The 13,854-nt window shown below is 39.6% G+C and overlaps 1 protein-coding gene across 1 annotated transcript in view; it reads left to right on the top strand.

Annotated features, from left to right (window-relative positions):
- Positions 1–7,762, top strand: part of LAPTM4B (lysosomal protein transmembrane 4 beta) — a 93,895-nt gene extending 86,133 nt beyond the window's left edge. The window contains exon 7 of the mRNA XM_075920334.2: positions 5,769–7,762. Within this exon, the coding sequence (XP_075776449.1) occupies positions 5,769–5,843 (75 nt within the window). The 3' untranslated portion in view covers positions 5,844–7,762. The remainder of the gene's footprint in view (positions 1–5,768) is intronic.
- Positions 7,763–13,854: the final 6,092 nt, after the last annotated feature.

Genomic DNA, 13,854 nt, shown 5'->3' with positions numbered 1-13,854 from the left:
TGCACAGCCACAGTGCTGTGTGCAAAGGTGTTTTGGCACTCACGACAGATTCCATTTTGGATTCCCTGACTCCATTTTGATTTTACCATTTTACCAACACTATCCTTAATTTAAATAGTGTATTTACTCAGAGTGGGGTCCTTTAGCTCATATTTTTACTGAGAAACTTTAAGATAGATGTGTTTACTGTGACACACTGAAATTGGTTTGCAGCTGCTCGGTGAAATCTTCAGGAATGGTCAGGGATTACTGCACAATAGAAATATTCCTTCAAACATAGCTGGTTCATAAATAAGGGATCATCTTCCTACTAGTTGAGTCCCAAAAATGTACTCCTCCCAAATTTCTCGGAAAGGATATAAGAACAGCCATACTGTGTCAGACCAAAGGTTCATCTAGCTCAGTATCCTGTCTGCCAACAGTGGCCAATAGCAGATGCCCCAGAGGGAGGGATCACAACAGGTAATCCTCACGTGATCCCTCTCCTGTCACCCACCTCCAGAGCAACAGAGGCTAGGGATAACATTTCTACCAATTCTGGCTAATAGCCATTGATGGACCTAACCTTCATGAATCTATCTAGTTTGTCTTTGAACCCTGTTAAAGTCCTAGTCTTCACCGCATCTTCTGGTAAGGAGTTCCACAGGTTGACTGTGCGCTGAGTGAAGAAAAACTTCCTTTTGTTTGGAATACATTCTGTTAAGGGGAGTTGATTCCAGAGCGCACAGTTGTTCAAATTCAGAATATTCATTAGACTGCTCTCAGAATAAACTGCATTGGGAATGGAATCTAGTTCAGGATTTCAGGCACACTCTTAGAATTTAATGTTGATTTTTTTGGTTTCACTTTGATTTATTTCAGTTATCAAAATTAATTGTTTTATTATAAACCTTGGTATTTGGTTTTATGATTTACTCTGTCTGAAAGAAATCCAACTGTGTATTAAACTTATTCCATGCAAGGGGGAACCTTAGGCTGACTTTCTCAACAGATGATTGAAGAGCTGCTGCCATAGGGACTCTTGGAAAGGAAAAAATGATAAAGCAAACAGGATAATATTTACCGCTAACAATTCTAGAATGGAGATCTTTAATCATTGCTTCATTCTTGTTTACAGTAGTGTTTCAGAAATTTTTTTCTTTAAACCTGGACCAAGTAGTGTTTTGGCTTACAAATCCTTTGCCATAGGAACCACAAAGGTCCAAGAGAATGGCATGCCATGTATTGCATGCCAAAACATCTAAATAAGCTTTTCTGTAACACCTTGTACTGTTCAATGCACTTATGGCCTGTTGCAAAGTTGACTGACGTCAATAGAAAGATCTTTTAATGATGCAAGAATAAAGCCATTCATTAAACATTGCTTCATTATATGAGTTGATGGTGAGTGACTGCTCGTTTACTTTATTAAGCTTACCCACAGTTGGATAGAGCACCGTTTGTGCTTTAAAAATTAACTGTAAGATGGAGAACTGAGGCCTTTATGTTCAGTAAGGAATAAATGTAGCAATGTAAGAGTGCGTGTGGTGAAGGAATGTTGTCTCCATGCTTGGCCACGGGTCTGGTGACATCTGATCCTGCAGCCACAAGGAGTGGGGAAGACTAGTCCCAGCAGAGCATTCCCAGCTGGTGAGTGAGTACATCTGAGACAGAGGGGCTACAGGGGGCTCCCTGCACAGCCACAGGAGCCCTTCAGCAGTGGAATAGACATCTCTGTGGCCAGGGGCTTGTTGTCATTATCCTCCTTGCAGTGCTGGCCGGAAGGCTCTGCTCTTCCCTACCAAGACCATTGCTCCCTACCCCCATCTTAAACCTGGAGGAATCGGGTGTCATTGGCAGTGAGGCCATGCATAGAGCTCTATTCAGCCCTGCTGTCAGGACACAGTCTCACTTCCATGTCAGCAGGGCTGCAGAGAGTGTTCTCTAGGGCCTCGGGGCCAAAGACAGCTGTTCCCTGGAAGTGCAAGGTGTATACCTGGGGGAATCCTGTGCCTAAAAATTAAAAAGTCTGCACACTATTTTAAATTCTACAAAATTCTGCATATTTTATTTGTCTAGCTATATAATCACATTAGGTTCAATTATTTTTGTAATTTATTTCAAAATACCTGTTAGCAAGTATGTCTAACAAGCCAGACAATGAAAAACATTCAGGAAATGTTTTTTGACAAATTCCTTACTAGACACACAAATATCAAATTTTGAGTGAATTTAAACTACAGTAGAGAACCACATTTCCTCTCCCCCCTCAGAAGCCATACAAAGGCTTGGAGTAGTCAGGGGTAACAAAAGAGCTAACGGAAGAGGGAAGAAGCTTGGGAGTAAGCATGAAGTTGGGTGTGGACTTGAGTTCATGAACATAACTTTTTTGTGATTGATTTTTGTTTTCTTTTTCTTAAAAATACGTGTCATACAAACTGAGTTGTCATCGGATACCACACATCACCACTTATCCAATAGAAATATGCAATTATGCGACTTGTCAAAGCTGCAAGAACAGATTATACAAAATCAGACTGTATCACACTGATGTAAGATTTTAGGGTAGGGATAACGTGAGGGCATGAGGAGGAAGGGAAAATGCAGAAAGCTCAACTAATAGCATTCCATGTGACCTATCTCACTATTCTTTTTTCAAAATGTATCAGAACAGCATTTATATTTCTTCCAATTCATGTTTCTACGACAATAAGCTATTCTTTCTTTCGGCGCTAACTCAGATGACTCCAAATGCCAGTGTTCTTTTCTGGACATATGCCTACTTCTCCATTATACACTGATAATCAGTGTGTCCCTGGAGTTAAACCCAGCATAGTAGGTACATAATCTAGGAAATAATTTTCAGTTGAGGTTTAATTTCTAAAGCCAAATACTATTTCATTCTTGCATCCACCTTGTTCCATAGCTGCCTACCTGTTGGGACACTCCTACAGCACATGCATCAGGGTTCCTTTTTCTTTATTACAATGTCAACAAACCTCAGAAAGAAAACCAAACAAAGAAGAAAAGGCCCCTGTCTTGCATAACTTTTGTGATGTCCAATACAGTTTGAATAGACTTTTGCTGTTTCAGGCATAGTTTGAGATTCCACAGAAGCATTTTTATCATTTTTATTTCCATAATGTGCTCTGCCATTGGGGTTCTTTTAAGGGCTACATTAATTCTTTTCATGCTTTCACAAAGAACTCCAGACCAATGGACTCAAAGAGGTAGCCATGTTAGTCTGTAATTTAAAAAAATGGGTGGTCCTGTAGCACCTTAGACTAACACAAAATTTACATAGTATTTTGAGCTTTTGTGGGCACAACCCACTTCTTCAGATGAGTGGAGCAAGAAGCACACAGAGGTACAGCTGGAGTTCCTCTTTATTAGCAGTACATATACAATGGACATGTATCTGAGGAGTTTCTGAAGCTTTGAGGTAGCTTTGGGGCCTCTGAACTAAATCGATATGTTAGCACAAGTTTCAATTGTAAGCACTGCCACTCTGAGGCTATGGCTACACTGCCTTTTTTTTTTCAGAAGAAAATATGCAAATTGCACTCATATTTGCATATCTTCCAATTCTTTTTGCAGAAAAGGTTTTTCTGATATTTGGCCCCATATAAATGGGGCCAAATGTTGGGGGAAAACCCTCTTTCACAAGACCCCTTATTCCTCATAAATCGAGATTTACACAGTCTTGCAAAAGGCTTTTTTTTTTCTTCCAACATTTGGCTCAGTCTACACGGAGCCAAATATCGGAAAAACCTTTTTTGCAAAAAGAATAGGAAGAAGACATGCAAATCCAAGCACTATTTTCATAACTTCCGAAAAAAAAGGCAGTGTAGCAGTAGCCTGAGGGTGGCAGGTCATATAATTGATTCAGTGTTAGTAAAGAGACAAAGTTTTCATCTTTGACTATTGGGAAATCCACATGATTCCCTTGCTCAGCCAGCTCCTCTGAATTATAAGGGTTTCCCCAATTTGCAAGTCTGGATTACTCCAGATAGATGCTTTTGCATGATGAGGAGGATAAAATTGTTACCTCTTAACTGAGGTAGCCCAGACCCTTCTCTCAGCCATCTCTCTGTGTGTGTGTGTGTGTGGGGGGGGGTGTCAGCCGCTGTAGGCTTGCTTCTTCCTCTGGACTCAAGTCCTACCCCAGTGTGATTACTGTTGGGTCAGGATTTTATTAGCTACCAGCCTCAATTTGGGTTCTGGAACGTATCATCAGTCCTGCAAACAGGGTCCCTCTTTTCCATACTTGTAGCAGTGCCCATTAGAACTGACATAAAATATTAAATGCTTCTTTGATTAATGCAAAACTTTTGAGAACTTGTTTATTTGGTAGCATATTTGTGATATAGCACTTCCAAGCACCAATATATGGCATTGTTAACTCTGGAGTCATATCCTCATCAAATGGGTTAGTAATATTTTAAAGTACTCCTAGTCTCATTTTGATGCAAGACTGAAGATATTTGTATGTCTGTTTTCTAATTCATCAAATGTTTATAGAAGCACACGCTGATATGGAAGTGTGAGAGCTTACATATGTATAATATGACTAACTCATTCTTGGAACTTTGCTAGGAAGGTCCCACTGAAAATTTACTGAAGTCAATGAAGAGACCTATCAATTTCAGTGTGTTTTGGCTCAGATCCTAAATGGAAAATAATGTTAATTTTTGGAAGGCAAATTATTGACTTAAGAATAAGGGTGAAATTCAGGACCCACTGAAGCCTATGGTAAAGCTCCCATTGACTTCTGTGTATTCAGGCTATCCCATTATGTATATTTAGTTGTTCAGATTTACTTTTCAAGATCAGCTCATGACTGAGAGGCTATTACACAAGGGTCTCGTTCTACATAAAGTAACTCTGTAAATGGACCAAATGCAACATCCATATACTGGTATATTTTAGGAAATGTGCAAACATTTCTTATTGGGATGTAAGTGACTACAGTAGTTGACACATTAGTCGACTAGTTGCTCCCTCTTCCTTCTACCCTCCCTTCTCCCCCACCCCCCGGGAGAGGCAGCAAGGGGGGAAAAGAGAAGGGAGTGATGGGGGGGAGCCGGCTTAAAAGCTCCAGCTCTGTCGGAGGGGGCAGGAGTGCATTCCCACTTGGCTCTTGCACATTTCAAAGCAGAAGCACCACATGGAGCCTAGAGCTAGCAGAGGACTCAGGGTGTCGTTCACTGGCCCCGGGCTCCACATGGCATTTTAATCTTGAAATGTACAAGAGTCCCTGCTGGCAGCCATGTGGGCACTTGCTACATTTCAAAGCGGAAGCACCCTTAACTAATCGAATAGTCAATGGAAATTCCATTGAGTATACAATGAGTTGATTAATGTAATATTAACATTCCTAATTCCTCTTAAGTATTATTATTTTCTCTCTAGTATGTCTGGTTCCAGTAGCAATAGAGCTCTTTGAAGTTTTGCTGTACAAGCTACTATACAATCAGTCACTGATAGACTCTGCAAATTGAATCAAAGATCAGGAAATGATGGTCAAAATCATCTTCTGAGGCTGTCATGTTTAGGGTTGTGACTAGGGGATTGTAAGAAATTATAAGAAATTTAATTGCCCTTCATAATGGAAACAAAATAAGATTGCAGTGATGTATTTATTTCACTAATAACATTTTAACTGTGATCTCTTATTTTTAGGCAGCTTTTATTTTATTTAGTTATTTAATTATTTTGAAGGACAAGATCCTAAATTCCTGTCGTACACTTTAGCCAGCTAATTTCAAAAAATATTTTTTCTTCCTTAGGTGCTGTTGCCACCGTATGATGATCCTGCAAATGCAGCTGGTAAAGAACCCCCACCACCTTATGTATCCGCATAAGCAAGAGAGTGAAGTGTACCTAGGAACCAATAGCTTTACTTTTCAAACATTGAGCAATAGTTTATTTCACTTCCAAGATGTAACCTCTAAGATTTGTGTTGCTGTTTAGTTGAAATTTTGAAGTGTAGATATTGTGTTCAAAATGCTGTGGATAGTTTTAATAATATGCTTCAATTGAAATAGCGTGTTAAATTGGTTTCATGAACTTTTGGGTGGTTAGTGTTAAGGTGACAGCAGTCATACAGTAGCTTTATTCACCTCAATTTGACATGCAGTGCTAGAGAATTTAAATTTTTGCGTATAAATCAGGTGTAAATTTCCTTTTGTATATACAAAACTTCCAGATCAGTAGAAACAAGTTTCTGAAATGCCCACTTTCTACTTTTACAAAGTACTGTACAAAATGTAATCTGTCAGTCTGCAAAAAAGTAACATTCTACTTTACTCCTAAAAACCACATTAAAGTATTGTGCTGAAGCAAGTGGTCTCTGAAGGAACAGGAATAAAGTTATAGTGTTCTCACTAACCAGGTTCATCAGAAGTATTTACTAGGGAGAAGCAGGCATTGGAAAGCATGCCAAAACTGTGGCAAGTCAGGGTCCATGTTCTAACATATCTGCTCTGGCCCCTGCAGCCACGCTTCTCTTCAGAATAAACACTGCTGACACCTTTCTGCTAATGTTTCCTTCCTGCCTGTACAGTCCCTCTCCTTTTAGCAATCTCAAAAAAATCTGTGCTTTTAAAATCACGTTGCTTGGTGACTAAAGATAACTTCTTGGTATTCAAAATGTGGAAGTGTCTATGGGAGTGTGCCTGTAAATAGAGCAGAGTTTTGGAGTGTGAATTAAGTTATACCAATACAGGGATATATTCTTCCAGCCTGTCGGGAAAACGTGCATCTCCTAATATTTTCAAAGATCTTTCATGTATATCCTGTCTGCATCAAAGGGAATATGAGACTCCCTCATATGTCAGCTGTTTGGTGTTAAATTAATTCTAGTGGCACTCACCTATCCTTACCTAATCCAGCTATGTTTGTGAGAGGTACTCTTCTCTCCCCTCCCCCCCCCCCCCGAAAGTGCCTCTTGCACATGTAACTTTTTTGTTGAGAGTTGTTTTAAAAATTAATTTAGATAAGCATCTATATTATATAAATAGTCATGTTTGTACCTCTCATTTCTTCATGTCACCTCTGACTCTTACTAGATGTCAGAGCATGTTGAGGTTCAAAGCCTTGTGCAAAGAGGCTTTGTGGAGTGTCACCATCCTTGGGGGAGCCTCAGAAAAAATTGTCCTTCAAGAAGCATGATCTTTCTGTAGCTGACCTGCAGAGCGCACACAGCAATATTCATTAGGGCCATGCAGACTTTGGTGCACTAACTCAACTCTACAGGGCCATGTGGTGTTTGGGCAGGTTTGTGGTTCTGCCTTTTTCTGAACAATGCCCAAACAACCCCTGTTCAGAGACTATACAAGGACTGATCACAACAGCAAGCCTTGAAGTGAGGGAAAGGCTTTTTTTGAATGACCCTCTGGGTCCCCCTCCCACATTTGTGCAAAAGCAGATCCCAGGCTGGCCTGTGCTATTTTGTTTGTGGTTCACTCACTCTAAGATCAAACCAGGCAATAGTTTGATTGGATCAGTTGCTAATATAATGTGGCAAAATCCCATTTTTTTTCTGCAGGGTAGCTAGTGTTTTCCAGTGTAGACCTCATAACCATTTACCTTTCAGAACTGAATTTATTTTTGAAGTGGGCTGCCTGGACTTCTGATACTATGGCTGTTCATTTTCTTCCAATTCTTGACTGATTTTGAAGAATTTTTAAACATCTGTTTTGGCAATAAGCGGATTGTACATACATCTCATTGAATCTGTGTATAGTAGCTAGCCTCTCTAATAAAAAGATGTTTCCTTGTGCCTGTGGCAATTTCTTTTGAATCTCGTCACTAACACAACATCCAACAAATCCAGTATTGTTAATCAGATGTGACAGGTTGTATATGAAAATAAGAAATAAAAACGATAACTTCTGTTTGTCAGTACCCACATCTTCCTTCTCCTAACATGTCCAAATACAGAAAAGAACAGTTACTAGGTTCATAATATTACTTACAGCGCAGTGGAAATTTGTTTGGAGGGGGGCATGGATATGTGAGAGAAGTAGGAGAAACACCAAAATATCAGAAAGGGGCACAATCCTTTGTCAATGACTCCATCTGAACAAGTTCTGGGACCATGTGCCTGAGAAAAACAGACACACAGAGCTTTTGGGTAGAGTGCTGACTAAAAGAGGTTTGAAACAGTCAAACAAGATATCTCTTGTAGTTGATTGATTCCTTCTGTTTTCAGAGAAACTAGACTTTGATGTGATCCTGTTTACTTACAAAGAATGTATAAAGTTACCAAATTCCATTCTCAATTTCTTATAACGGAAACAAACTGAAAGACTTAGAGAAAACTTTAACTGCTCATCTGAAAAGGGGATAACTTTATCATTAACAAGCAGTGCAAATAGTTCAGGAACAAAGTAGTCCTGCAAGACAAGACATTAAATGTGGACACTAACCCGTTGTAACAGTGAAAATCTAAGATGTTCCTATACTGGAACTGGGATGTGTAATTTCCAGCCTGAGATGACATACCCACATTAGCTTTGATCAAGCTCTCATGCTAAAAATAGAAGTGTTAAGTGCAGTAGCACAGGGGTTAGCCACCCAAGTAAGTATCTAGCATCTCGGATGGGCTCATACTTAGGCAGTTAACCTCTCCTTCCACTTGCACTGCTGCAGCTATTGATCTGTTTTTAGCGTACTAGCTCAATCAAAGCTAGCACGGATATGTCTCCTCAGGCTGGAAATTACATCTCTCCCTTCCCCCATTCAAAAGCATTGAATTTCACATAACCAAAAGTGTTGCATGTTGACACATGTCCATAGCCCTCAAATGACTGGATCATGGTCACCAGTGAAAGGGGGTTAACTTCAGATCAGCTCACCCATATCTTTCCACAGGTTGTCAGAAGAAGGAATATAGGAGCTGGTGCTTGGGAATGGGAAGAATGTCTTTGGGAAAGTTAGACTTCACATCCAGAGGTCATGAGACTGGATTGAATCACAGACTGGCATGTTTTGAGTTGTGATCTGATCTCTGATCAAAGAGCTGTGCTTATGACATCTGAATTCATCCATCATTTTATGTCAATTTTGAGTTCATCTTTTAGACCGTTGACCTTTCTGTGCTGCTTGTGCTTATCACATATAATAGAATGCATGCTTGATTCAAATTTGCTTTTGGAATTGCAGGAATTTGATTTTTGGTGGAAGTTTCAAGGATCACATTGCTATTTTTCCAATTTTATTGGACTGAATTATTTCTCAACCTTTTTTTTGTGCTTGCAATTTGTACTTAAAAATCATGACCCTCCCGTCCCCATACTATGACTTGAAAAGATTGCAATTTTCTGTACTAAAAATATCAAGTAACTTATAAATAATACTGGCCCACAAGCAATATTCAGATGTATGTAAATAAATGAACATGAGAAAAAAATTGTGCCAAATCAATGTTTATTTTTACATTAAAAACTATAGATTCACTTTTTTATGTATGATGAGTTTTATGGAGTCCTTTTTTGCATCAGCTAACTTTTTTGTTAGGTTGAATTGAAGAAACATTCATCAGTAAGTCATTTCCCATAGATGATATATTTTGTTGCTTTGTTTTTATCTCAATAATCGAGGATAATCCCAATTCTAAAAAATACGATATTGCTAAGAAGATTAAAGCTCTCAAAGTTTCAATTACAAATTCAGGATACTCAGGCTTCTGTGCCTTCAAAACTGTGTGCACATCTTCTGATGGAAATGAACACTGATGCATTTTATCAAATGAAAGCTTGATCAATTTATCTTACAGGTTTCCTGTAAATTTGACAGATTCAGCTACTCTTTTTTATTAAATGGATTAATTATCCACATCTTGCAAAGTTCAACATCAGGTGGGGAGTAAACATTTTGCTGCTTAAATGTGAGTATATGTTCAATCATAATGTGTTTAAATTGTTTAATGGCTACTTCTTGTCGCTGACAATTTCATGAATTCACAACTCAGAGGAAATTATTCAGGTTCCAAGCTTTTTTTCCCAAAGGCTCTCACTTTGTCTCCAAACATTTCTGTTTCATCCTTAAATTCATATTCAGCTCATTCATGACTGAAAACATTAGCTAAGTAAGCTTAAATGAAAATGTTATGATGGGTCACTGAATTAGTTAGAAAAGAGAGACCTTTCATCCTATGGGAACATAAATACTTCAGCTCGCAATTCAAAAAGTCTGTTTAACACTTTCCCCATGAGAACCACATCACTTCACTTCAGTGTGCAAAAGAAGAGTTTAAAAAAGTGTGCCCATTTATCACATAAAACTGAAACAGATGAGATGATAGAGGACAGCTTTTTATGAAATATTCAACTTGTAAAGATTCATTTAGCACCTGACGCAACTCAGAAGGCATTTCTTTTTGCAGCATGGGTTTGTCAATGTAAGAAGCAATAGGTCCAAATTAAATGTGACATTGATATTAATCTTGCAAAAAGCCTGCTATTCTTGCCAGTCATTACTTTGGCGCCCGTCACTGCATATAGCAATACTTTTTTCCCAACTGATTTGAAAATATTCGGTAGCTTCAACAAATGCGTTAAATAGAAATTAACGAGTCATGTGGCTAGGGAGTGCTTTTCAGTAGAACATGTTTTCCTCAACAGTAGCATCTAAATTATATGAAATAAAAGCTAAGAAATGTGCTGAGCCTGAAACATCTGTTGATTTATCAAACTGAACAACAGTTTTAAATTCTTTCAACTGCTCATGAATGTCATCAGCCATTTCAGTTACAGGGACCTGTCAGCACCCAGGAGCACAGGCCCAAATAAGACCAAATGCCTGAATAAATGTCCTTTACTTTGTACAAAAGTTTTACAAAGATAAATCTAATGAAGTTTGCCCCCTTTATCAATGAGATATGCACAGCTACTGTGCCCCTCCACCTCCATGTAAAAGCTATCTACCCTATTAAATAAGTTATTAAATAATCAAAAGTGATTTAAATATAAAAATAGGATTTAAGTGATTGCAAGTGAAAACAAAAGTAACTCCTCAAAAAATAAACCACGCCAGCTAAACCTAATACACTAAGAGAAATTGTTACAAATCATATTTCTTACCCTAGTTCTTTTTTCAGGTGGAGGTCCTCAAAAGCCGGTGTTGATATCTTTCTGGAAATCTAAATACGCTATATCTACTGTATTTCCCCTTGTCCACATGTTTGTTGACCCCTTCAAAGAACTCTGGTGGATTAGTGAAGCATGATTTCCCTTTACAGAAACCATGTTGACTTTTCCCAACAAATTATATTAATCTGTGTATAACAATTTTATTCTTTACTACAATTTCAACTAATTCACCCCAGTACTGACTCACTGGTCTGTAATTGCCAGGATCACTTCAAAAACCCTTTTTAAATGTTGGCATCACATTAGCTGTCTTCCAGTCATTAGTTATGGAGTTGATTTAAAGGATAGGTTACAAACCACACAGTTGTTAGTTCCACAATTTCACATTTGAGTCCTTTAGGACTCTTGGGTGAATGCCGTCTGGTCCCAGTGACTTGTTACTATGAAGTTTATTAATTTGTTCCAAAACCTCCTCTGACACCTCAATCTGGAACAATTGCTCAGATTTGACACCTAAAAAGAATGGCTCAGGTTTGGGAATCTCCTAACATCCTCAGCTGTGAAGACTGAAGCAAAGAATTCATTTAGTTTCTCCACAATGACCTTATCATCTTTGAGTGCTCCTTTAGCATCTCAATCATCCAGTCCACTGGTTGTTTAGCAGGCTTCTTTTGATGTACTTAAAAACATTTTGCTATTACTTTTTGAGTTTTTCGCTAGCTGTTTTTCAAACTCCTTTTTGGTTTACCTTATTATATATGGGGATAGTTGAAATCCCCCACTATTGTTGAGTTTTTTATTTTGATAGCCTCTCTAATTTTTGTCCTGGTCTGGTAGTCAATAATATATCCCTACTGCTATATTCTTCTTAGAGCATGAAATTACTACCCATAGAGATTGTGGAACATTTTGGTTCATTTAAGATTTTTACTTCATTTGATTCTACATTTTCTTTCACATATCGTTCCACTTCCCCACCAGCATGATCTGTTCTGTCTTTCCGATATATTTTGTACCCTGATATGACTCTGTCCCATTGATTGTCCTCATTCTACCAAGTTTGTTGCTGGACCAAAGAGCCCAGGAGCAACACAGGCTATATGGCCCTGGCTGGGCCAGGTGGCATCTGGGGAGTCCCCACCTTGGACAGGAACCCCCAGCATCAGCAGGGCCAGCCAGTGGCCAAGGGAGCCCATGTCAGGGAACTTTTGGTATCAGCGAGGCCAGGCAGCAGCTGGGGAGCTTTCACCCGGGCCGGGGAACCCTTAGCGTCAGCGGAGCCATGTGGCTGGGGATTCCCAGCCCTACCCAGGGGGAATCCCTGGCAGCAGCTGGAGTGCCCGAAGCTGAGTGGCCCTGGCCAGGGATCCCAGGAAAACCCTGATGGCAGCAAGGCCAGTGACAGCTGGGAGGCCCCAGCTGGGAACCCTGGAGAACATCCTGTGGCAGCAGGACTGGCAATGGCCAAGCAGTCCCTGCTGAGAACCCCAGGAGACAATGAGGCAGCAGGTGGGCAACAAGGTGGGGCAGCCATGATGGGCCATGCTTTAGCAGGGCCAGCTGCAGTGTGAGGAGCCTAGGACCAGGCAGCCAGCAGGGGAGCATGGACCTATCATGGTCCAGCAAACTCCCTGGTCCCAAACAGCTCAGGTCCCCGGGGTTCCAGACCAGGGAGGTCCAACCTGTATTGGCTTTCACTAGAAGATCTACATTAATAAGCAGTATATAATTTCTCATTTCTTATATAAGAAAGATATATGGACACAAATAGAATATACACATTCAAAGGATTACAAGCTTTTAAACAAAGTAAATGTGCCACATTATGCATATTTTAGTTTATGCATATTCATATTCAGAAACATTTCCATAAAAGGATAGGTACCATAGCATCACAAAGGTATATGCCTCTTCATGGTCATCCATGCTTATAATCATATATAATGCTTCAGGAAACATGACATTCTCAGTTATTCTATATGCCTTATATATTTGGGCAATGAAAACTGACACAAGATACGAAGCTTCAAGAGCATTCTTACCAACATTATTCGTATTCCACATTGTTTGCTGACTAGGAAGGTTTCTACAGGCATGTTAGCAATAAGAGGGTGATCAGAGAGGGTCGAGGGCCCTTACTGGATAAGGGAGGTAACCTAGTGGCAGATGATGTGGGGAAAGCTGAAGTACTCAATGCTTTTTTTGCTTCTGTCTTTACAGCTCCCAGACTACAGCAATAGAAAATGCAATATGGGAAGGAGGTGGGCAGCTCTCGGTGGAGAAAGAAGAGGTTAAGAACTATTTAGAAAAGCTAGAAATACACAAATCCATAGGTCACGATTTAATCCATCTGAGGGAGTTGGCAAATGTCACTGCAGAGCCTTTGGCCATTATCTTTGAAAACTCGTGGGGATCGGGAGAGATCCTGGATCATTGGAAAAAGGCAAATGTAGTTCTCATCTTTAAAAGAGGGAAGAAGGACAATCCAGGGAACTACAGAGGAATCAGCCTTATCTCAGTCCCTGGAAAAATCATGGAGGGGATCCTCCAGGAATCCATTTTGAAGCACTTGGAGAGGGGCAAGAGATTAGGAATAGTCAACATGGATTCACCAAGGGCAAGTCATGCCTGACCAATCTGATTAGCTTCTCTGATGACATAACTAGCTCTGTGCATATGGGAAAGTCAGTGCCTGTAGTATATCTTGACTCTAGCAAAGCTTTAGATACAGTCTCCCACAATATTCTTGCCAGCAAGTTAAGAAAGTATGGATTGGATA

This window comes from Pelodiscus sinensis, chromosome 2 (genome assembly GCF_052426305.1).
Source record: "Pelodiscus sinensis isolate ZL-2025 chromosome 2, ASM5242630v1, whole genome shotgun sequence".
Lineage (NCBI taxonomy): Eukaryota > Metazoa > Chordata > Testudines > Trionychidae > Pelodiscus > Pelodiscus sinensis.
The sequence above is the reverse complement of the archived record's forward strand: the minus strand, read 5'-3'. Positions and strand labels throughout refer to the sequence as shown.